This window comes from Homarus americanus, unplaced genomic scaffold, assembly GCF_018991925.1.
Source record: "Homarus americanus isolate GMGI-L3 unplaced genomic scaffold, GMGI_Hamer_2.0 scaffold48033, whole genome shotgun sequence".
NCBI classification, from domain to species: domain Eukaryota; kingdom Metazoa; phylum Arthropoda; class Malacostraca; order Decapoda; family Nephropidae; genus Homarus; species Homarus americanus.
Window position 1 is genome coordinate 41,561 of NW_024744482.1, and position 24,759 is coordinate 66,319.

The 24,759-nt window shown below is 40.9% G+C and overlaps 1 protein-coding gene across 1 annotated transcript in view; it reads right to left on the minus strand.

The window, feature by feature from the left end:
- The window catches only part of LOC121877942 (protein grainyhead-like), a 219,989-nt gene that overhangs the window by 41,182 nt on the left and 154,048 nt on the right, over positions 1–24,759 (minus strand). Inside the window, exon 8 of the mRNA XM_042383915.1 lies at positions 1,931–2,042. Within this exon, the coding sequence (XP_042239849.1) occupies positions 1,931–2,042 (112 nt within the window). The remainder of the gene's footprint in view (positions 1–1,930; positions 2,043–24,759) is intronic.

A 24,759-nucleotide genomic window follows, 5' to 3' on the forward strand; every position in this document is an offset into this window, starting at 1 on the left:
TTGGTTGGATGGGGTGTGGGGTGGGTGGTTGGGTGGTGGGTGGGTGGTGGGTGGGTGGGTGGTGGGTGGGGTGGGTGGGGTGGGTGGGTGGGTGGGGTGGGTGGGTGGGATGGGTGGTGGGGTGGGTGGGGTGGTGGGTGGGTGGGTGGGATTGGTGGGTGGGTAGGGTAGGTAGGTAGGTTTAGGTGAAATGGAGGAAAAAAAAGAGTATGGGTTGAGGTAAGAGGAGACAAAAACGTCTCAATTAAAGGAAGGTGAAGTCTGCATAGATAGGTAAATATTGAGAAAGATAAGGAAGCTAAATCAATGGCTTAAATAATCCTTTTAATTATAAGTTTCATGGTTTTTTTTTATCACTCATTACCACGATGGATTATTTTGATTCGAATAAATAAACAAACTCACAGAATTAAAAAGAAAGACCCACTTTAATATGTCTATTTAGGTCAAAAAATGCCACACACACCTCACTGTAATTAGTCTCTTAGGTCAAAAGGAGGTCACATACTTGACCTCAACTCATCAGTGAAGGAGTACAAGGACTCGCAACAACCATCCTTACCAACCCACCACAATTTGGTTTTTAGTTGCTCAATGACTCGCGCCACCACTCTCTTAGCAACCAGCAATCAGCAACCATTCACGAAAAAATTATGATAGTTGCTGAGGACGTCAAGGGAGGGAGGCAGGAACTCGGTCTACAGATCAGAATTTACTACTGAAGAAAGATTACCACAGTGTGTTAGGGAGACTTAGCCTCTGAATCTCCAGCTAGTTCTCCAAGCAGTGAGGATGGAGGAGGACAAATTTTAGCTCTAAACTCTTTTTTAAGTATCTGATAGAGGAGATAACACGAGCTCTAATCTGAAGCTCTACAGAAGCAACTCTAAACTGACCTTCTAAACACACGACTTGACAGGAATACTACCTGACATCAGTAGCCTTGAGCTGATCTAAGGCCACAGTTCATTTAAAAAAAGACAGACAGACAGACAGACAGACAGACAGATAATTTACCCTCGTGACGTAGGTACACCTGATCCGTCTCACTGGACAACCTTCAGAATGGTACAGTGGTCAAACTACCTGTGTGGTTTACCTGTCAACCGGAAAATAATATTATGACTTGTTTGGATAATTGGAGTTGTACGGTGAACGGCTTTTAGAGGATGGTTACCGTCTCAATTGTGGCGCTTAGTTGCTCTGTCTAAATTGTGGCCCACAGCTGGGTTCTGTCTAATTTGTGACTCTCAGCTGGGATCTCTGTAATTTGTGGCCCCTATCATTCATTTATTCTATCTCTTTGTCCTGTGTAATTCCTGTTTTTTTCTGTGTTTTGTCTAATTTCTTATTGATTTCTTCTGTATTTTAACCGATGTTTATGTCAGCTAGGAGCAAACTGTAAGTAACTGACTGTACTGACTGTAAGGAACTGACTGTACTGACTGTAAGGAACTGACTGTACTGACTGTAAGGAACTGACTGTAGTGACTGTAAAACCTAACGAAAGGTTCTATGTCTAAGTCAATATAGAACTTAGAACTTCATTATAAGACTGAGGTGTTTGTGGCGACAGTGTTTACAACATACTGAGGGTTGAGAAAGTTCCCAGAGTAGTACTTTAGAGAGAAAGTTCTAACGCGATGGAATAGAACTTGATCAACGTAATGAAACCTAATGTAATGTTTGTGGGTTCTGATGGAAGTGTGGCGGTAGAACCTAACCTCACTAGGGTTCTGAGGGAAGGGTGAAGGTCCAAGCAAATCAAAGCGGTACTATAGTTCTGTAAACGGGAAAAAAAACAAAAAAACAGGGACTTACCGACGTCTAGGGTGAGTTGCTTGGCTGAAAATCACAACGGTACTAGAGTTCCGTTAGTATTTAGGAGGTATTTACTGTTAACAGGAAAATAAATAAAACAGGGACTTACCGACGTCTAGGATACGCTGCTTGACTGAATGCTGTCGACTGTGCCAGAATTGCCAGGCCTTAATCTCATCCTCTGGTGTCTTCTCCTCCCGGAATACCAACATCACAACACTCTGAAGAAGGCGAAGAAGAAGTAGACAAAGTTAGTAATAGGTTAAGAAGTTTCAAGAGGCATTCAAATAAACTTTACGCTCGTCAGTGGAAAATCATTATAAGTTTGTGAAATTTTTTGGGAAATATAATAAATTTTGAGTTAAAGTTAGTGGAAAATCATTGAAAGTTAGTGAAAGTTAGTGTGGATTTGGGGGAATTTGATTAATTTTACAGTCAGTGAAAACAAGTGTAGAATGATGTTACTTCAAGAAAAATATGATGATGAATGAACTGAATGAAAACTGGTATACTATGAAGGGAAATATACCAAACTTTATTCAATATACCAGAGAAAACTACAGTGAAAGTCCGTGAAAGTTGCCAATGTAACTTCAAACGGAATCTAGCGGCTGAGTGAATGTTGGCTCGCTTTCAAGAGGAATCTAATAAACTCCTGAAGTGAAAGTTGGGATAACTTTCACGATATTCCAACTGCAAGCAAAAAAAGGGGGGGGTCGGAATCACTCCAACAAAATTCAACTATAAACCAAAAAACAAAACAAAAACAAAAAAAACCCAACTAGCATAACTTCATGAAATCTCTGGTAACTTCAGCGAGATAAATCGGACAAAACTTCAGTCAAAATCCGGGAACTTTATGCTGAAGAGAGATAAAATTAATTGCTTCATTATTATTCACCTGAACTTGTTTTGGGGAGATGGTGACGTGAAGGTTTAGCTTAGGTTTAGCTTAATGCTGAAGCCTCTACCAACACAAGAGAAAGCTAAATAGAATCACTTACACCTGCTTTTTAGGATCAGATTATAATGCTTAGTCTATGATCCATCAAGACTAATTAACAGAAGACAATAAAGATGTGTTCGAAGACGAAAAAATGGGGTATAATTTTCAGGTTTTTATTTGTATGTGTATACGCACACATCACACCTACACAGACACACACGCACACACACACACACACACACGCACACACACACACACACACACACTATACAGTTCAGGTCCACCGTGCACAGAGCTTGATAATAGGCAGAGGGGATTATACCGTGCCAAAGTCTTCTCCTTTGTGCCTAGATTATCATATACACACAGCCAAAAGGACCTATACCACCGGCTACCTGTATACTGGGAGAAGCTGAGGGGGGGGTGGGGAGAAGGGAGGGTGGGGGTGGAGGCTGATGGGAGGTTGGGGTAAGAGGAGATAGGGATGGGGTGTAGACAGGAGAAACTACATAGGATTGGGAAGAAGAAGAAGAAAGTGTGAGGGATGAATGAGAGGGAGGGAAGGGGCGTGTGTGTGTATATAAGACGGGGGGGGAGGGAGAGAGGGAGGGAGGGAGAGAGGGAGAGAGGGAGGTAGGGAGAGAGGGAAGTAGGGGCTCTCTTGTCCTGTATAACTGAGATAAAGTGAGGGGCGGAGGAGGAGGAGGAGGAGGACGCTTCGCTGAGGATATTCTGCTATTAATAAAAGAGAATCCTGACGAAGATAATACTAAGAGTAATACAGATGACGTATAGTTGTATTATCATTATTATCATTATCATTATCATTATCATTATCATTATCATTATTATTATTCACGACAGACAGACAGACAGACAGACCTTAACATCTATACACCTTAATATATAAAAACGATAAAATAACAAACATAGAAACAAGAAAGTAAACCAACACAAAAAATCGAAGAAAAAAAACTTCCTTAAAACACTCCACCATTGACCAGGACGAGCAAAGATATTTCAGGCAGGTAAACACGACGGAACAAACCATTTCAGACAGGTGTATGTAGACAGGTAGCGAAGATGCATGACAGGTAGGCGAGAGAACGGAAGCAAAGGTGAAGACAAGGTAAAGAAAAAATGGCCTCCTTTCCTCCACTCAGGTGTACCAAGGTGCTTGTTGTGACCGGGCACCCCCTCTCCACTCCCAACCACCCCTCCAACCACCCCCTCCGACTTGATATCAGGTATATACGAAAAAAAAAAAGAGGGCTAATGAGATTCTTGGCATTTTAAGAGATTTCCAGACATGGACGCCGCCACATACCCGAGGGCACAAGGTGTTACAAGGGACCCATTAGTTAATAAAAGGAGTATCTACAGGTACTCCAACACTGGGAAATAGATCTGAGATATGATGCTAAGTTATCATTCTTGTTTTGGTTGTAATAATAAAAATAAACTAATTTTCAAACGTCTTAAGTGATTTTTCCAGAGACATATTCAACTATCTCACTATCTCACTGAATCATCTCTCAACCAGACATAAATAATTAAAGAAATCTGAATAAATTGAATATTTCGACATAGACTGCAACACGTAACGCCAGACGAGAGCTGAGTGTATAGAAATGCGACCAACGTCAGACGCTCCTACGGACACACCCAGGGCAGGACGTGGCGGCAGTGGCTTACGACCCTCTGCCCACCTTACCTGGAGATTCGTCAAATGTGAAGCATAAGAGATGTGGATTAAAATCTTACACGAACGTAAAAAAAAAGTCTTATTTTTTTAAAACATGAATTATAGATGATTTTTTTTCCAAACTTATTACAAATGAATCATCAATTGTGTTAGTATATCAGGATAGAAGAGTAGAGTTAACTGAGGGATAAATAGAGTGAATAAAATGCCTCGAGGATCTATAGCTAAAACGAGGTTGTGTTCCAGTTCGTACGCCAAGTATTAAGCATAGGAGAAGCATATGAACGCCAGGTGCCGACTGCCCGTTTCTCTCCTCCATCAATGGTAAGATATTAACCACTCAGTCTTATCCTTATTTTGACACAACACCCACAAACCCGAGACCTACTTTCCCTTACTACACAGAAACTTATACCCGACATACAAACAAGATAAGAAATAATTAATAAAAAAAAATTACAAACCCTGTGAATTCCTCTCAATGAGACAGGTTGGACAGCTGAAGAAGGGAGGGGGGGGTAGAGGGGTGGTAGGAGGGAGGGGGTGAGGAGGAGTTTAAAGAAGGATAGTGAAAGAGAGGAGGTGGAGGGAGATGGTGGGGTGGGGGACGAGTCTAGGAAAAAAATAGAGGTGGAGGGTAGGGGAGGGTGAAGGTGTATGTGGGTTAGGAAGTGAGGGTGGGGGGGAGGGAGGAGGGAGGAGGATGTGGGAATATCATTGTGTCAACATATTTGTGTGTGTGTGTGTGTGTGTGTGTGTGTGTGTGTGTGTGTGTGTGTGTGTGTGTCTGTGTGTGTGTGTGTGTGTGTGTGTGTGTGTGTGTGTGTCTATGTCCTAACATTCTCTAAGTAATCTTCACCAAACTAAAAAAAACTAAAAGTTAAACTCACCAGCTATAAAATAAAAAAATAATTACTATATACAAACTATTTATTAGATTATAAATCACGAATGACTTAGCAAAATAAATAATAATAATAACAATAACATCAACAATACTACTGCTACTACTACTGCTACTACTACTACTACTACTACCACTAATAATAATAATAATAATAATAATAATAATAAAAAAATAAATAAATATCCAAGGTTGAGTTTTGCATTGGTGGGAAAGGTAAGGTAAAGTAAGGTAAGGTAAGGTAAGGTAAGGTAAGGTAAGGTAAGGTAAGGTAAGGTAAGGTGAGGTAAGGTAAGGTAAGGTAAGGTAAGGTAAGGTAACGGGGAGGTGAGGTAAGGTAAAGGTATGTAAGGTAAGGTAAGGTAGCAGGTAGGGTAAGGTATAAGGTAAGGTAAAGGTAAGTAAGGGAGGGAGGTAAGGTAAGGTAAGGTAAGGTAAGGTAAGGTACAGGTATGTAAGGTAAGGTAAGGTCAGCTCAGGTAAGGTAAGGTAAGGTAAGGTAAAGGTATGGTAAGGTAAGGTAAAGGTAAGCAGGATGTAAGGTAAGGTAAAGAGTAAGAGGAGGAGGAGGAGGTAAAGGAGGAAGCATCGGGTAGAAAAGGACTAAGGTAAGGCAGGTGTCGTCTCCTCGATGTCTAGTAATTATGGCATTAATTGGGATACCTGGGCCGTGGTGGGGGGTGTGGGGGGGGAGGTTAGGGGGTGGTGAGGGAAGAGAGGAGGGGGGGGGGCGTCTCTACCTTCATTAACAGTGGTCCCTCTGATTAGTGGCAAATGTGTCCGATAAACGGGGTCGAGAGAGAGAGAGAGAGGCTGCGCTCGAAACTGGTGAAAAATGAGAGTTTTAATTTACGGAGACGATGGTGTGTTTCGTACTGCTACTGAAACCCAGATCGAGTTAAGAATAAATTGAAATATGTTCCTCAGTAAAACGAAATTAGGTTAAAAGTAAGTAAAATTCACTTTCTCCTCAGTAATTGTTTAGTTTAGGTTAGGTTAGGTTAGGTTAGGTTTACGCTCATGTAAAGTAGATGTAAATGAAACTAAAATAATTAATGTTTTAAATCTGTGGTACAAAGTAGGAAGGGAGGTTGGCGTGGTTCTGTGGTGGTGGTGGTAGTGGCATAGTGATGGTGGTAATGGTTACAGTGGTGGTAGTAGTGGTAGTGACAGTGGTGGTGGTAGTGGCATAGTGATGGTGGTAATGGTTACAGTGGTGGCGGTAGTGGTAGTGACAGTGGTGGCGGTAGTGGTAGTGACAGTGGTGGCGGTAGTGGTAGTGACAGTGGTGGCGGTAGTGGTGAGAGTGACAGTGGTGGCGGTAGAGTGGTAGCAGTGGTGGCGGTACAGTGGTGGTGTAGTGGTGGTGACGGTGTGGTGGTGGTGGTGACGTGGTTGGCGGTGTTGGTGGTGACGTGGTGTGTGTGGTAGTGGTGGTGGTGGTGGTGACGGTGGTGGCGGTGGTGGTGGTGACGGTGGTGGTGGTGGTGGTGGTGACGGTGGTGGTGGTGGTGGTGGTGACGGTGGTGGTGGTGGTGGTGGTGGTGGCGGTGGGTGGTGGGTTGGTTGGTGGTGGCGGTAGTGGCATAGTGATGGTGGTAATGGTTACAGTGGTGGCGGTAGTGGTAGTGACAGTGGTGGCGGTAGTGGTAGTGACAGTAGTGGTAGTAGTGGTAGTGACAGTGGTGGCGGTAGTGGTAGTGACAGTGGTGGCGGTAGTGGTAGTGACAGTGGTGGCGGTAGTGGTAGTATGTACTGAACATACCACAGGGTCTCTATTAAGTATGATTTATAAACAGCTCGGTGCTAAATCCAAATTGCTCACTGACTCACTAACCATATCGCGGTCCATTCCAAGCGTCCTGGTTCACTAAGACCTATGAATAGTGCTTAATAACCCTGGCAGTTGAACCACCCAAAAACTAAGACCTTGCAAACGGTGCTTAATAACCCTGGCAGTTGAACCACCAAAAACTAAGACCTTGCAAACGGTGCTTAATAACCCCGAGAGCTTAAAAAACAAAAACAAAAACAAAATCAAACTAAATTCCTGGACTTTGTTAATAAAATGTAACTTTTGTTGTCTTTGTTCCTTACATCATCGAGGACAATAATAATATCAATAATAATAATAATAACAATAATACTACTACTAATAATAACGATCATAATAGCAACTATTGATAATAACAATAAAAAAAAATAAAATAATAATAATAATAATAATAATAATAATAATAATACGAAAAATAATAATGACTACTACTACTACTACTAATAATAATAATACGAATAATAATAACTACTATTACTACTACTACTACTAATAATAATATCACTAAAAGCAATTACGTAATTATAATACAGTACAGTACTAATAAAATCTTTACAACAAAATTATGTTTCCTCGTGTTCATGCGTATGGCGCGTGTCCAACTCAGCTGCCAAGGGCCCAAGGTTACACAATATAGTAAAACCACCTCCAGACACACACACACACACATTAAAATTTCCACAGAGGAAAAACAAACATATATTTATTTTTTTTACACTTGTCTGCACTTTTGAATTTTTGGAAATTAAAAAAAAATCGACTTATAATATTTAGTAAGAAAATAATGGTCATATATGCAAACAATTGTCAATTTTTTGAAAGAAAGAGAGAGAGAGAGAGAGAGAGAGAGAGTGAGAGAGAGAGAGAGAGAGAGGTAATCACAGTTGGCGTTTCCCCAGCAAGAGACTGAGGTTAAGGTGGATGGATGAGCCTTACTTAGACTCGCAGTGTGAATGTTGACGATGCCTTTCACTTTTCTCCCGTCGACGAACCCGGACTTGTACTCGAACCCAGACCCGAACCCCAACTTGTACTCGACCACAAACCTGAACCCGAACCTGTACTCGACCCTCGATCCGGACCAGAACCTCTACTCGACCACAACCCTGAACCCGAACCAGTAATTGAACCCAGATCCGAACCCTAACTGAATCCAACACCTGAACCCGATACAAAACCTAATGCAATCTGATTTAACCTTAGAAAACCTTACCTGGTCAAACTTAACATAACAGTTTATCCGCAACCAAATCTAAATTAATTTACCTGTGTGTGTGTGTGTGTATCCAACTAGCCCATCAAGCCACTCGAATACCCATCAGGATGCCCAGCTACCCATCAGAGCGTCCCTTCCTTTTCACATCTGGTAATTGGATGCGTAATCCATAATCTGATTTTCATTCCGTTCTCAGCTATTGAACAAGGAATGTTGAGGGGACCCGTTCTGATGGCTGGTCCTCTCTCTCTCTCTCTCTCTCTCTTCTAGCTCCCTTCTCTATCTTTCTATTTTCTTTCTTTCCTCTCTTTATTCCTTTCTCAATTTTCATCTCTCTGTTTGTTTATCTCCTTCCCATTTCTCGCACTTCCCTAATCATCAATCCCTCCCCCTTTCTTCCTTTACTTTCTCATCCTTGTTCTCTTCTTCCCTTCATCCCTATCCCTCCCTTCTTTCCCTCATCCTCTCTTCTTCCTCCCCCTCTTCCCCATCTAAGTATCTATCTCTCATTCTTTTCCTCACCTATCCTTCCCTCCCTCCTTCCCTCCATGCGTTACTCCCTCCCTCATACCTCTCCACCCTTCCTGTCCTTCCTTCACCTGTCCATACTTCCCTCCGTCTCTTCATTCACCTCTCCACGCGTCCCTCCCTCCCACCTCTCCCTCCTCCTCTCCTCCCTCCTCTCCCTCCATCCCTCCCTCTCCCTCCCTCTCTACCTCTCCCTCCGTCCCTCCCTCCCTACCTCTCCCTCCATCCCTACCTCTCCCTCCCTCCCTACCTCCCTACCTCTCTCTCTCTCTCAATATGTTGTCTTGTTTATCAGCAAATATTCTCTTCCCCTTCCCACCTGCCCTAGTACACAGACACAGGGCTTAAGGAGATTTGACTGCCTCGATGACTCAATTGAACATAGTCCTTCCCTCAATTGTGTTGTGTTTGAGACAAGGTTAGTGCATCCTATGGTTGTATTACGTGGTAGGATGGGCATAGGATGTGATTAAAAATTTTGTGCAGGTTGTTGTTGTTGTTGTTGTCATTATTTGTTTATATTATTATTGTTGTTGTTGTTTTATTATTGTTGTTATTTTGTTATCATTGTTGTTATTATTATTATTTCCTTCGTCTCATCTGTCTTGCCCTTCCTCTCTATCTATTATTCTCTCTGTTTTTTTCTTCTACCTCGATCATTCTTCCTCTATCTCTCACTTAACCCTTCATTCCTCTCTTTCTATTATCTCTCTCTCTCTCTCTCTCTTCCCTACTCTCTCTATCTAATCTCCCCTTTACTATCTAATCTTTCATTCTCTCTATCCTTCATCTCCTTCCCATCCTATATCCTTCACGTGTCTCTCCTTTCTTCCCCTCCCTCCCCTAGTCCCATATCGCTGCTAGAGTCAACACTGTACATATAATCCCTTATAAACCTATACGGGGATTTGTATCATTAAGTGAGACTGAGGTACCGAGGCATTAAACCTAACCTAACCTAATTTATAGAGGCCAAGACGATATGGGTTCAGTGTCCCAATGTATCAACTCCTACGGAAGGTAAAGTTAGGTACTGTGGCTCAGAGCTTCGTCAGGTTATAGGTACAAATTAGATGGAAGTTGTTTTGAGGGTGGTAGCTTTTGGGGTGTGTGCGTGTGTGTGTGTGTGTGTGTGTGTGTGTGTGTGTGTGTGTGTGTGTGTGTGTGTGTGTGTTTAGGTCAGTGTTGGGTGATTACTAGTTTCCTACTCATCTTCCTCATCCTCCTACACCTCCTATTCCTCCTCTTCTTCTCCTCCTCCTCCGAGTCCTCCTTTTCCTCCGTCTACCAACACATGAATTTATTTACACACAGATCACCAGACGCGCAGGATTGTACACCTAATCCACCATCACCGCAGGATATATTTATGTCTATCCTACAGGACACTGCATAGGACTCACAATACAGCCTGAGTCTTATTCCTATAGAGTCTTTTTACCCCTGCAAGACTCGTTTCTATACAGTGGAGCAGAGGGCCAATGAGGCTTAACTCTCAGATACCCAAAGGAGAGAAGCTGCCTCAATAGATTTTATAACAATCGGTCTCTTAGGTCGACTCTCCAACACCGAGTACATAAGGAGATGAACCTTAACGCCTTAGAGTACCACCTTCTACATGACATACCGTAACATAGCCTCAGAGCCTCGCCACTATCACCGCCGGTAAACTTTCTTAATTACTCATTATGTTGACAGATATCAGGCTTCTCGTTAGCATAATACTCCAGAGGTTCTTGGCTATATGTGGTTCTCTCGGTTTTACGGACCAGATAGCAACGTGGCGTCGGATTTTGGTGACGGGAGAAAGACATGCGGTTTTAGTCCTTATGCAGCGTGGTTGTCTGTCTGTCTGTCTGTGACTATAGCAGACAAAACCTTTCTATATTTTCCCATGCTCTGGATCATCCCCGCGTCTAGTGTGTCCTCCCCAGGCAGCCGTCCCTGTAAACTGAACGAAAAAGGGAGGGAAGGGAGGTGGTGGGGGGCAGGGGTGGGGTAGTGGTGGAGTGTGGGTGGTGGTGGTGGTGGTGGTGGGGTAGTGGATGGTGGGTGGTGGGTGGAGATGCAGGTGACAGGGGTGGGTGGTAGGGGTGGTGGTAGTGGTGGGTGGTGGTGGTGGGTGGTGGTGGTGGTGGTGGTGGTGGTGGTGGGGTAGGTCGGTGGTGGTGGTGGTGGGTGGGTGGTGGTGGTGGTGGTGGGTGGTGGTAATGGTGCTGGTGGTAAGGGCTTAGACAGGGAGCTAGTGAGGGCGAGGTTAGCAGACAAGTGGAAGGGATTTAACTGGTCATAGGGAAACGTTTGCATAGGTAGTGTTCAGTTAGTTACCGTCTGCTGAGACCACCTACCGAGTTTCCTTCTGTTGAGAGAGAGAGAGAGAGAGAGAGAGAGAGAGAGAGAGAGAGAGAGAGAGAGAGAGAGAGAGAGAGAGGGAGCAACAAAACACAACGAAAACAACGAATCAACACCATAATAAAAAGATAAATTAGAGAAGCAACTTTTTTTTATCCCAGGTTAATTAGTCGTATTATTTGCTATGCCTACAGTCATCCTAGGATATAAAATCGATGTTGGCGCTCAATTTAGGCAGCCAAAAGAAGGACTGGAGATTATCACATTCTTACATCATAACCCCCGTCACATACGTCACAACTCCCCTTAGATACGTCACATAACACTTATCACAGACGTCACAGCACCTCATTAGAGACGTCACAGCACCTAATTAGAGACGTCACAGCCCTCTAATCACATACGTCACGGTATTTCATCAAACACGTCACAGAACCGTAACACAAAAATACACACAATATACGATCAAAACACCTTCGTAGAGAGAGAGAGAGAGAGAGAGAGAGAGAGAGAGAGAGAGAGAGAGAGAGAGAGAGAGAGAGTTGATGCTCGTCAGGAGAGAGACTCGGCATACTAAAGATTCTTACTGATGTTAAATTAATCGTGTCTGGATCCTGTATGAGAATCACCCCCCCCCCTCTTTCCTTCCCTTCTTCCTTTCCCCATCCCTACCTCCTTTCTCCTCCGCCCCCATCTCTTCTCTTCTCCTTCCTTCCCCCCATCGTTCCTCGTCTGTTGCCCCCCTTCCTTCCCCTTCTCCTTCATTCTTCTTTTCCCTCCTCCTCCTCCTCTTTCCTCCCCCTTCACTTCCCCAGTCCTCTCCTCCTCCTCTTCTTTATCTTTCTCCATCTTCTATTATGATGATGTGTCGTAAGTTTGCGCCGAAATTATGACTACTTTGAAATTATTTACAAAATCTATAATCGAAGGGAATTATTGAACACGAATTTATTGAAGGGCTGGGGGAAGGCGGCTGTGTGTGTGTCTGTGTGTGTGTGTGTGTGTGTGTGTGTGTGTGTGTGTGTGTGTGTGTGAGAGAGAGAGAGAGAGAGAGAGAGAGAGAGAGAGAGAGAGAACACGGCAGCTTTCATTAGGTATTGCCATTTTAGATAAAAATTATTTAAATTTCATTCAAGTCGATTTAATACAACCAGCTTCTACAACATGACTTATTCATTCGTTTACATTATTCACTTCTGCGTTCATCTAACTCACTGATTCATGTTATTCACTTATTTATGCTAGTTTCTTATTCATTCATTTTATTCACTTATTCATGTACGTTATTCATTTATTCAATTTGTTTCTTTATACAAGTATCTTATTCACGTATTCATCTTATTAACTTATTTATGTACGTTGTTCACTTATATTATTCACTTATTCAATTAACGTACTTATACAATTATCTTATTCACTTATTTACCTTATTCATATCTTATTCATTTATATTATTCAACTTATTCATTGACTGAGCCTTACAACCTTAATGTAATAATAAGCTTTGATCTGAACTAAGGGAAAGTTTTGCTTCTTATAAACTCAATTTACTAACTGTCAGCCTCAATAAACATCAAAAAGAGGTAGAAAAAAAATTACCTCAATATGGTCTTAGTTAACAGGTTAATTAATCGCCAAGTCAATATAAACAACAACAAAAACAACAACCAAAAACAAAACAACCACAAAAACAACAACAACTGCATCAACAACAACAAAAACAACAAAAACAACAACAAGAGGACGAGTTATCATGATAAATACGTGTCATAGAAAACGGACATTGGGTGATTTGTTTTGGTATTCCGAGTCATTTTAGTCTTCTTAGTGTTTACGGTATGTCCGAGTGTCTGTCGTGTTTGTTTATGTCTGAATTTTGTTTAGTGTTTGTGTACTGAATTTGTGTCTGGGATTAGGTTAGATTAAGGTTAGGTTAGGTTAGGCTAGGTTACGTTAGGTTAGGTTAGATTAAGGTTAGGATAGGTTAGGTTAGATTAATTTACTTTCTCCTTCACTGATGCTAAACTTAATACCTATGTTGACAGAGAAATTATCATATATATACAAATAATACACACGCATACATAACAATACTCTAATGTGTACAGTTAGGGTCAAAATTCCTTCAACACTTTTGGCAATATCTGGCATCTACTTAAGGGTCATAATGTGTTGACAGGAATATAACAGGTAGGTGCTAACAACTTCCTTTATTACAGATTGGTCTTTCGAGTTAAGTTATTCAGGTATTATCTCGAAGGAAGAAAAGCATTTACAAACTATAAACTATTCACAAATAAAACACGTAACTATATATTGCTTCATGTTGAGAGGTGAGTTTGGGACGGTAACTGTTCATGAATGTCACCACAGTACAGAAATTTATGAGTATACTTTACACGACACGTATATAAAGGTAGGGAGGTGAACGGGCCACTAGCAACTGCGGCGGAAACTAAGCGGCATGGTTGGGTGTTGAGGTGTGGCTGCCTCCGGGAACAACACTATTTTAACGACTAAGACATTTTAGGAAAGCTGAATTGTTTACTAAGTTAAAAAAACAAAAAAACAAAAAAAACTAAAAAAATCGTTTATTCGGTGTGAATTTGTTGACGTGTTGAGAGTCGTTTATGTCCAGAGCATAAAATGTCTAACACGGGAGGTTCACATTTAGTTGTGAAGTTGTACAGTTAAATGTATTAGTCATACCGGCCAAAAATGTCGAGGAGAGAACATGTAACGAGAGAGTTTTCCACAGCTGGATAAGTTGAGTTGATTGTGTATGTGTTTCTTTCATTCCCTCGTCTCATTCCCTGGTCTCTCATCCCCTTGTCCCTCAGTCCCCAGTCTCTTATTCCCTCGTTTCTCGCCCCCTCGTCCCTCACTCCCTCGTTCTACTCCCCCTCATTCCTCACTCCCTCATCCCTCACCTCCCACCTCCACCACACACCTTGATTATAAATATTCATTAACCTTTACGGCAGTGGTTTCAAGAGCATAGTTATTGATTCAAATTAGATACAAAAAGTGTATGTGCTAAATTGGTGGTAGCCAAGGTGAAAACTGCAGCAGGTGGTAATACATCAAGACACCCATCTATGAGCAATAAACCGAAGGAGACAAAAAAAACCCACCCATTATTTGACTTTCACGTGTACCTGAAGATTAAAATTCCCTTTATTATTCGACTTCTTTGTTTAAACCCAGAGGAATTTTTTGCCTCATAAAAGTTTACCAGCGGAGTTGAAAAGCTCTAGGGGTGGGAAGATTATTAGATCCTGTAAGAAACAAGAAGAGATCTTTTTTTTTTCTTACAGGGAAGTCATCAAACATAAGACTGTGATGTTTATACGGAATATGACTTACTAACAATAAAAAAAAAAAATCTAAAATAAAACAAAAATAAAAACCCTTGCTTCTCTGTTCCCGTAATAAGAAGCAACAACACGAGACACAACCCTATCATTAGATAAGTAAGATATGCACCAATCCAGTCTAATATATTGGGGAGAAAATACATTGAAACCTGAAAGCAAACAACACCGTGACGTAAACTTGCCCTCGCTGTAAACAAGGAACACACGGATATAAGGAATAGAATTTTATCTTTAACACAAATACACTAAAAAGATCCTGCAGTTTGAGGCATGAATGATAAAAACACTAAAGTTTGGAAATAGAAAACAGGATCGTCTCATATGATCCACTGTAACTACACACACACACACACACACCAAAACTAGACACCAATTTATTCTCACACCAAAACATGATTTTTTTTTAACGTCCCCAAAACAGGAAAATATTTTATAACATCCAAAATAGGACAATTTATTCTAGCATCCAAAACAACTAACACAAAACGTAAAATTATTCCCAGAAGCAACACAAAACGCCAAATTATTCCAAGAAGCAACACAAAACGCCAAATTATTCTCAGAAGCAACACAAAACGCCAAATTATTCACAGAAGCAACACAAAACGCCAAATTATTCCAAGAAGCAACACAAAACGCCAAATTAATCCCAGAAGCAAAACAAACGCCAAATTTTTCCAGAAGCAACACAAAACGCCAAATTATTCACAGAAGCAACACAAAACGCCAAATTATTCTCAGAAGCAACACAAAACGCCAAATTATTCACAGAAGCAACACAAAACGCCAAATTATTCCAAGAAGCAACACAAAACGCCAATTTATTCCAACACAAACAAGACCAACTTTAAAACGGACCCACACCTCAAGCCACGAAGCGTAAACGAGTGGACGCAGTATAACAATAAAGGGTATAAACCTCCCAAGAACGAGCCAAATGACCAATTAGAGCAGAGATAACCATCTTTACTGGGTCAATTACCAGGCCCTTGGTACATAGCCCTCCTGAGACGGATGCCACACACTGCAATGGACCTAGCTAGTATTTTCGAGTTGTATTTTTAACTCTCCGACTGAATACCATGTCTGAAGTTACTCTTTGTTTTTTTGTTATTTTTACATTACTTGCCTAATTGGGCTGTTACTTTGTTATTTATTACCTTTTATCTCCTCTTTATTCTACTATCTATTTACTTTAATTTTTGTAATTTTTTGAGGAGGGTAATAATTTAAGAATCATTAGTCGCATTGCAGTTTAACCTTTGTAAAAATGTTTCCTCATGAGATGGTTAATGCTTCCTTCTGCTTGAGGTGTTAGTGTGAGATGGTGTGTGTGTGTGTGTGTGTGTGTGTGTGTGTTTCGAGTAATTGTGAGTTTTATTGGGTAAGAATAACCTTAGTACAGTAGTTATGTGGTTACTGAGGTCACTATCTTATGCTGTGGGTTATGTAGTCACTGTCTTATATTGTGGGTTATGTAGTCACTGTCTTATATTGTGGGTTATGTAGTCACTGTCTTATATTGTGGGTTATGTAGTCACTGCCTTGTCTTGTGGGTTATGTAGTCACTGTCTTATATTGTGGGTTATGTAGTCACTGTCTTATATTGTGGGTTATGTAGTCACTGTCTTATATTGTGGGTTATGTAGTCACTGTCTTATATTGTGGGTTATGTAGTCACTGTCTTATATTGTGGGTTATGTAGTCACTGTCTTATATTGTGGGTTATGTAGTCACTGTCTTATATTGTGGGTTATGTAGTCACTGTCAATGGGTTATGTAGTCACTGTCTTATATTGTGGGTTATGTAGTCACTGTCTTGTCTTGTGGGTTATGTAGTCACTGTCTTATATTGTGGGTTATGTAGTCACTGTCTTATATTGTGGGTTATGTAGTCACTGTCTTGTCTTGTGGGTTATGTAGTCACTGTCTTATATTGTGGGTTATGTAGTCACTGTCTTATATTGTGGGTTATGTAGTCACTGTCTTATACTGTGGGTTATGTAGTCACTGTCTTATATTGTGGGTTATGTAGTCACTGTCTTATATTGTGGGTTATGTAGTCACTGTCTTGTCTTGTGGTTATGTAGTCACTGTCTTATACTGTGGGTTATGTAGTCACTGTCTTGTCTTGTGGGTTATGTAGTCACTGTCTTATACTGTGGGTTATGTAGTCACTGTCTTATATTGTGGGTTATGTAGTCACTGTCTTATACTGTGGGTTATGTAGTCACTGTCTTATATTGTGGGTTATGTAGTCACTGTCTTATACTGTGGGTTATGTAGTCACTGTCTTGTCTTGTGGGTTATGTAGTCACTGTCTTATACTGTGGTTATGTAGTCACTGTCTTATATTGTGGGTTATGTAGTCACTGTCTTATATTGTGGGTTATGTAGTCACTGTCTTATATTGTGGGTTATGTAGTCACTGTCTTGTCTTGTGGGTTATGTAGTCACTGTCTTATATTGTGGGTTATGTAGTCACTGTCTTATACTGTGGGTTATGTAGTCACTGTCTTATATTGTGGGTTATGTAGTCACTGTCTTATATTGTGGGTTATGTAGTCACTGTCTTATACTGTGGGTTATGTAGTCACTGTCTTATGCTGTGGGTTATGTAGTCACTGTCTTATATTGTGGGTTATGTAGTCACTGTCTTATACTGTGGGTTATGTAGTCACTGTCTTATACTGTGGGTTATGTAGTCACTGTCTTATACTGTGGGTTATGTAGTCACTGTCTTATATTGTGGGTTATGTAGTCACTGTCTTATACTGTGGGTTATGTAGTCACTGTCTTATACTGTGGGTTATGTAGTCACTGTCTTATACTGTGGGTTATGTAGTCACTGTCTTATATTGTGGGTTATGTAGTCACTGTCTTATACTGTGGGTTATGTAGTCACTGTCTTATACTGTGGGTTATGTAGTCACTGTCTTGTCTTGTGGGTTATGTAGTCACTGTCTTATACTGTGGGTTATGTAGTCACTGTCTTATACCCGGTGAGGTACTATCCGCCAAATGCTGGTCTAAGCTGGAGTGTTTGTTGCCCAGTTTGTGATGTTTGTGAAGGAAGGGGGAGATAGCAAGTGAGGTAATGTTCTGTCTGTCTGTGTTTTTGTCTATTTCTTGGTATGTTTATCTCTCCGTCTACCTAGGGGGAGGAGGAGGTGGCTTAGTGTGTCGTATCCTTCCACATAACAAAATCATTATTTCCTCGCGACAAATTAAACGACAACTGAGGCTACTCTAGCGCTGCATTCTCTCGCTAAGTAACCCCGAGAACAGTGTCTCTATACACGTAAATCACTCACTTAAAACACCTTGGGTTCCTAATGAGTCAATGTAAGTGAAACTATGAATATTTATAGAGGATTTACAGCCTTGAGATAACGATGCTTTAACGTGTGCACAGAACAAGAACAAGGACAAAATACCTTAACTGCGTGGTAACTAACAAATAAAAACCTAAAAATCCCAAAACTATTTTAATATTTTTTTTTGTTTTTATTTATAATGAAAAAAAAAGAGAGAGGATTTATTGAAAGATTAAGAGGTTATAAAAATAGTGTTGTCATGTCGGCAGCTTACAACACAAACACACACACACACACACACACACACACACACACACACACACACACACACACACACCTAAGATGGTCAGGCTGGACGGCTGGTGTTGGCAAAGGCACCAGCAACACCGTTTGTCCTTTTGAGTTGAGTCGACGTTTTTCTATCGTTGTGGAGTCTCGCTATCTCAGGAATGTTTTAATTGAGAACACCGCCGGCACTAAACCGACTCCTCTGTTTTTATATATATATAATTTTTTACACCAAGTTTTATTTTCATTAATATATAAATTAGTGACGCTTAAATGCACTACTGTATCTAAGCATCTAAGAGAGAGAGAGAGAGAGAGAGACCAAAGACTGTCTCTTCCCTCCCTCGGCAATAACACTCACCATCAACAAACACTTGAACATTAACGAACAAGGATCATTTGGCACAGGTGACTAGTGATACAGTATATTTCTTTACCTGTATTTTCTTTTAGGGAGGAGAGATATACCTGTAGATAAGAAATTAGAGTGTCTCCAATGTTAGTTTTTTTTTAGATAATTCAAGGTAGTCCTGTCCTCCAAGAAGGTAATATTTGGAGATGGTGTTTAGTTTCTCTTTTTAAAGTTCCTCTCTCTAAGGTTCCTCTCTCTTAGGTTCCTCCCCCTAAAGTTCCCCTTTCTAATCCTCTCCCTAAAATTCCTCTCTTTAAGGTAAGACTAGGAGTCATCTTCTCTACATTATCCAAGGAAACACTAGGAGACAGCCCCAAAGAATCTCCCACCAAGGTCAGGTCAGGTCACGAGATGGACCTCAATGGAACCCGTCTCCAAAAATAAAGTCAGGTACGTCTCCACAAGGTAAGATTAGCATACAGGTCCCTCCCACAAAAGAGGTTTTCTGTTAAACTGGTGAGATAAGGGATACGGGAAGTCCCTTACACGTTAACCTCATCCACAAGATAAAAATGTTGGCTTTACGATGCTATCACGCCAGTCTATCAAGGAGCTACATTTTGTAAGTACTCTGTATTGTACTTACTTTACCGACTCGTAAGTGAATGTTTGTCGAGGAAAAGTTTCTAGTTGGGATACTAAACTTCGATGCCTTCTTTTCCTAACCTCTGAAGTTGAAATAGAGGGAAAAATGCATTGAACAGTAAGAGACGACGCCTGGCGAATGGGCAATCAAAGGCCAAGTCTGTCTCCTGAATTAAAGTATAGTAAAATATCATATGACTTGTGTGTTTGAGTGTCTGACGATGTGCAGCTTCCCGGTGTTGAACTGGAGGTGAAGGAACAGATTTATACTTGGATTCACTACGACTATTAGCCGGGTGAGAGCTTACATCATCACGAAAGACAGATGAAGGGGGAGAAGACAGGCGAATGTTATCCTGACGTAGCTTAGAAGAAAAAGACGAGGGAACGCCAGGCACTGTTGATTACCCACACTGGAGTTACTTTACGACAGGGACTTACAACATCCACTAACCTTCAAATATTAGTTTACGTAAATCATTAAAAAAAATATTTAGTCACGTCAGAGGTAAATACTCCTTAAACCTCTATAATTATAAATCTCAAGGTTTAATAAAAAAAATAAACCTGAAGAAAGGCTTTGAAACACTCGATACTTTGGTTTATTTCGTCCACCTGAGCTGAATGTTAATGTGATAACCCGTGAGATGTATTTTCCTTTCGTGTCCCAGAAGAATATTTCCTCACGTTTTGGCATTGTTGATTTTTATTAATTTTTATTTTTGCAAGGGGAGGTAGGTAGAGGAGGGAGGAGGGAGGGATGGGGGTTTAGAGGAAGGGAAGAGAAGAGAAGAGGAAGAGGGAGAAGAGGAGGGAGAGGCTTATTGTTGTATTTTCACAGAGATAAATAGTTCTTTTTTTTTTACTGTGGTTCTGTCTGTGATTTAAATATGTGTCTGTGATTTAAAGTCTCTATATGTGATTTCATACCATTTATCTCTGTGATTTAAATAAAGTAAATAACATAACTGATACATAAGGCAAGAAAAGTTAAGTCAATATTTACTTCATCATAAACTTAACTACGAATATGATAATAAGTAAATCCAGTTTATTCATTATTTATATTTTGTCCTTCACTCCTTGACATTTAGTGTTGAATAACGAAGGAGTAATTATAATCACTATCCTTCATTTAATATTTATGGGATTGAAAGAAGGAGGAAAGAAGGAAATGAAAGAAGAAGAAAAGGAAAAGAAGGAAAGGGTGTATTAGTCAAGAGTTATTTCCTATTTTCCTTAAAGTTTTATTTATAATTTTCATTCCTTTATTACTGTTGTGGGGGGTGGGTTAAGGGGTACAGAAGCCTTAAAGGGGTTGAATACTAAGAAGGGATTGTGGGGGTGGATTAAGGGTTATAGAAGCCTTAAAGGGGTTGAATACTAAGGGAAAGGGGTTGGGGGTGGATTAAGGGGTAGAGACACCTCAAAGAAAAGAAATGGAAAATAATAGTGAAAATGGTGAAGGACAAGGTGAGAGAGAGAGAGAGAGAGAGAGAGAGAGAGAGAGAGAGGTTAAACACTAAACCATTAACACTCAAATTGAATATTACGAAACTCTTCAATAAAACAAAAGAAAAAAAACTTCATCCATCAAGAGGAATATTGTTCATCCACCAACAGGTAGAAAAAAAGTTCATCCGTCAAGGTTACTCATCCACCTTCACCTGGCGGGGGTAAGTTTTAGACTGATCCATAATTATTGATTGTAAAAGACTACCCTAAAATCCGATACAAACCTCCATCATTATCCAACTTCGCTTCACACGACACAGAAAGGTATTTAGTATCTCTTATATATCAAACTTTTTTATTTGTATTCTTTTTATATATATTATACAAGTTTTATTTTATACATATGTTTATTGAGATATATACCTGTGTCTATATAACTAATTACAGGTGTGTTTAGGTAATTATAAAGAGCCAGGTGAGTTGATTGATTTATATATTTTAGGGATTGTAATGGGAATCATCTTTTTCTCACTTACTCTTTCCCCTTACCATCACCATCCCTCCCTCTTCACTATTCCCTCTCCCATCACCATCCTCCTATCTCTCTAGCTTACATTACCTGTATAGTCACAGTGATGTAATTCTTTCATGGTGACTTAACTGACTTCTAATCTCAATCATATTGACGCTTAAAAACCCTTTGTCGAGGCGAAAACGTAAATTAGACATTAAAATTCTTTGTCGACGTGAAAATCTTAGACGTAACAATCCTTTGTCGACGTAAAAAATATAAATAACACAATATTTTATTTTATTATTATTTTTAATGGTCTTTCGCTCGCTGATCTGATAAGCTGTTATTCTAACCCACAACTCCGGGTGATACACGGCGTTAAATTAACAGAGAGGTGCTGTACCGATTTCCAGTGATACCAACTCAAGGGTTACAATTACAGCAAACCCACATGTACCTTTTATCTCTGACGAATGGGGTTGGTAAATTGCTACTTGGCGGTGCTGTTGTATTTCCCCGTCTTCCAGTACCGACCATCACCAAGACCCAGGCAGTTGACTACACTATGGACGTAGGGTACATTGCGAACAAAGGACGTAGGGTATATCACGAACAATGGACGCAGGGTACATCACGAACTATGGACACAGTGTACATCACGAACTATGGACACAGTGTACATCACGAACTATGGACGCAGGGTACAAAACGGACAAAGGACGTAGATAACACTATACGGACCATGGACGCAGAATGCACCACGGACAACACACACACACCACGGGCACTCTATATAAACCACCATCGTAGAGGTAGGACGAGTATCAAGTCAAGACCATCCTAAGCGCTTCGTCTCGTCTCGGGATTACGTGGACTCCAGTGTCATTCATTCACATTAGGTTCAACACGTGTCGTAAATTCCTGGTCTCTACATCTTCTAGCGCTGGAGAAAAACACGTCAGCTGTCAAAAGGCTCAGTCATTGTCAATACAGATGCGTCCATGTTATTAATTTCTCCATTATTCAACGTTTCTTTGATTCACATACAGTAGTTATTATTGTCTATGGATCTGGATTAGTCTGGATACAAAAACTATTTCAATTTCAATATAAAATTCTAATACCTCAAAAGGTGTCAGTTTGACTTACCATATCTATCTTTAAGTGCATGTTGTAAGTGTATCCCTATAAATCCATCAGATGAATCAGGTTTCAAATACCCGAGTCCATCTGATAAGTTAATTTTCAAATACTGACTCGCTTGAAGGCTGGTGTGAATCAGGGGTCAAGTTGAGGTCACGGTTTCTAAAGGTCAGGTCAGTTAAGGTCATTGTCCAGGTGTGTGTGTGTGGTATAAATCTAATCAGCCAGGTAACAATACAATGGAGTTTATATCAAGGGGAACTAACGAAGAAGGTTGACAGGGGTGAGGAATTCCTACCTGGGAGAAACTTCATATCATAATTCTGTTTAAAATATATCGTAAGCTAATAATAATAACAACAATAATAATAATAACAACCACGCTCATCAACAACACACACCTGAGTTACAACCATCACATTAGTTCAGGTACGTAAATAGACAGGTGAGGCCCGTGCTAAGGCGCCGTGAACTTACCCCCGAACACTAACACAGATTACGGACACCAGAATTCAGTAAGACAAACAACAACAGATAGATAGATAGATAGATAGATAGATGAGAAATATTAGTGAGGTGAAATAAACCGGGTAGAAATAACATGAACAAAAAATCAATATTCCTCCTGTGTTCCTGTTGGTTTGTGTTTTATTAACGTAATGAATTAGTAAAAAAAAACATAGATATAAATTTGTTCCGCTTAGGTCGTATTGCAGGTGAACAATGCATAGAGTTTGTTGCCAAGAAGTAATGTTGCAAGGCTGGAAGAAACCACACACTGTAAGTCTTCCCCTGCAGACTATACGAGTCAGAGGGGTGAGTCATGTGTTGGAGATAAGCACAGACTCCAGCACAAGCCGCGAGTCTCCCTCACCCATAAACTTCACAAATTGAAAGCATAAAGCTATCATCATGGCGAAGGTTGGAGCAGCACCCACAGCCACAAGAGAGGAAGAAGGCCCACTGCCGCCTCTCCTCTCCTCTTGCTGTCTAGGGAAAGCCGGGGAGGTGTGTGTGTGTTGCCACTTTACCGTGTTTTTCTATTTTTCTCCTCCACATGATTTACTCTGGACTATGGGCTACCACAAAGACCTATTCTAAGCCTCATCAACTCTTTTAAGGTTTTGTAAAATTAGATTTCTTTGGTGTTTTTTTCCCCACTGTTTTTTTTTATGTTTATAAATATTATCATCCTTTACTGATATATTACAGGCATACGGACGGCATATTCTCAGTGACTGTTCGGTGTTTATCGCCTCACCATCAGCAATGAAAATTTTAATAATGGGGAAGGAATGGTCCAGAGTTTTTTGTCAACATGGGGAGCTGACGTTGTGTTTGAAGACATCTTCGCGGTACTTAGCGTCGCCCGGCCATCCTCGTCTCTCATTGGTGGAGGCGCCCTTCAAGAGATTCATGTGACGGCCATCGCTTCAGCATCGCGTCAACCCTCGGCTCGCCTGTACGCTTATCTCCTGACCATTTTTACTCAGAAAGTGAGTGAACATGGGAGGAATTTGCATCCCCAGAAGATAGAACGCAGGTGTGCTAGCCAACGGAGTATGGAATCTTGACTTATTTTCGTCGTCTTGTGTCGAGCGTCGGTGGCAAGACGAAGTACAGAAGTTTGATATAAAATTCATCCAGAATGTATCCCGACAGACCTGCCAAAAGTTTTTCATTGACACAAATCCTTAGCATCAAAAGCGCCAAAGAAGATCATTCTTGCTTTGAGAAGAAGAAAGAAGACGAAGACGAAGAAAGAAGAACTTCTATGTCCCCAGCACCCAGAGGCAAAGTGTTCAGCCGGGGTGATAAGGTATCGGCCGGACCCAGGTAAGCACCACTATCTTGGAGCCTCAACACGCCAACATCCTTCTTATAAGAGGACGTTGGGTCTGGCACCAGCTGCAAGACACCTTTACGCCATTGCAGCTTATTTATGCGGGTATTTGTATGTCTCGTCTTTATCAACGCTGTGCCCTCCATGCGCTCTTCATTACTTTATCACTCCCATTTGTCCGTCCTAGTTTTATCGGTCTGGTACCATTCACATCTTCGCTATTACTTGGTATCTCTCGCCGCTCGTCTGTACCCCGCCTAGGAGAGTCATGGTTTTAGCGAGGTTCTGTTGAAGGTGATTCAGCGAGGGGTAAGCGTTGGTGTACCTGTTTACATTGTGGTCGAGGAGGAGGAGGAGGATGGGTGTGACCATCTTGTCATTACACTGTTAGATTAAGCGCAGCTGTTCTACTACTACACCGAGACTCAGTTTGGGTTCATTGCCGATAGAGGTCAGGTGAGACAGGTAGAGCTTGGTTTGTATCTGAAAACGTGTGTGTGTGTGTGTGTGTGTGTGTGT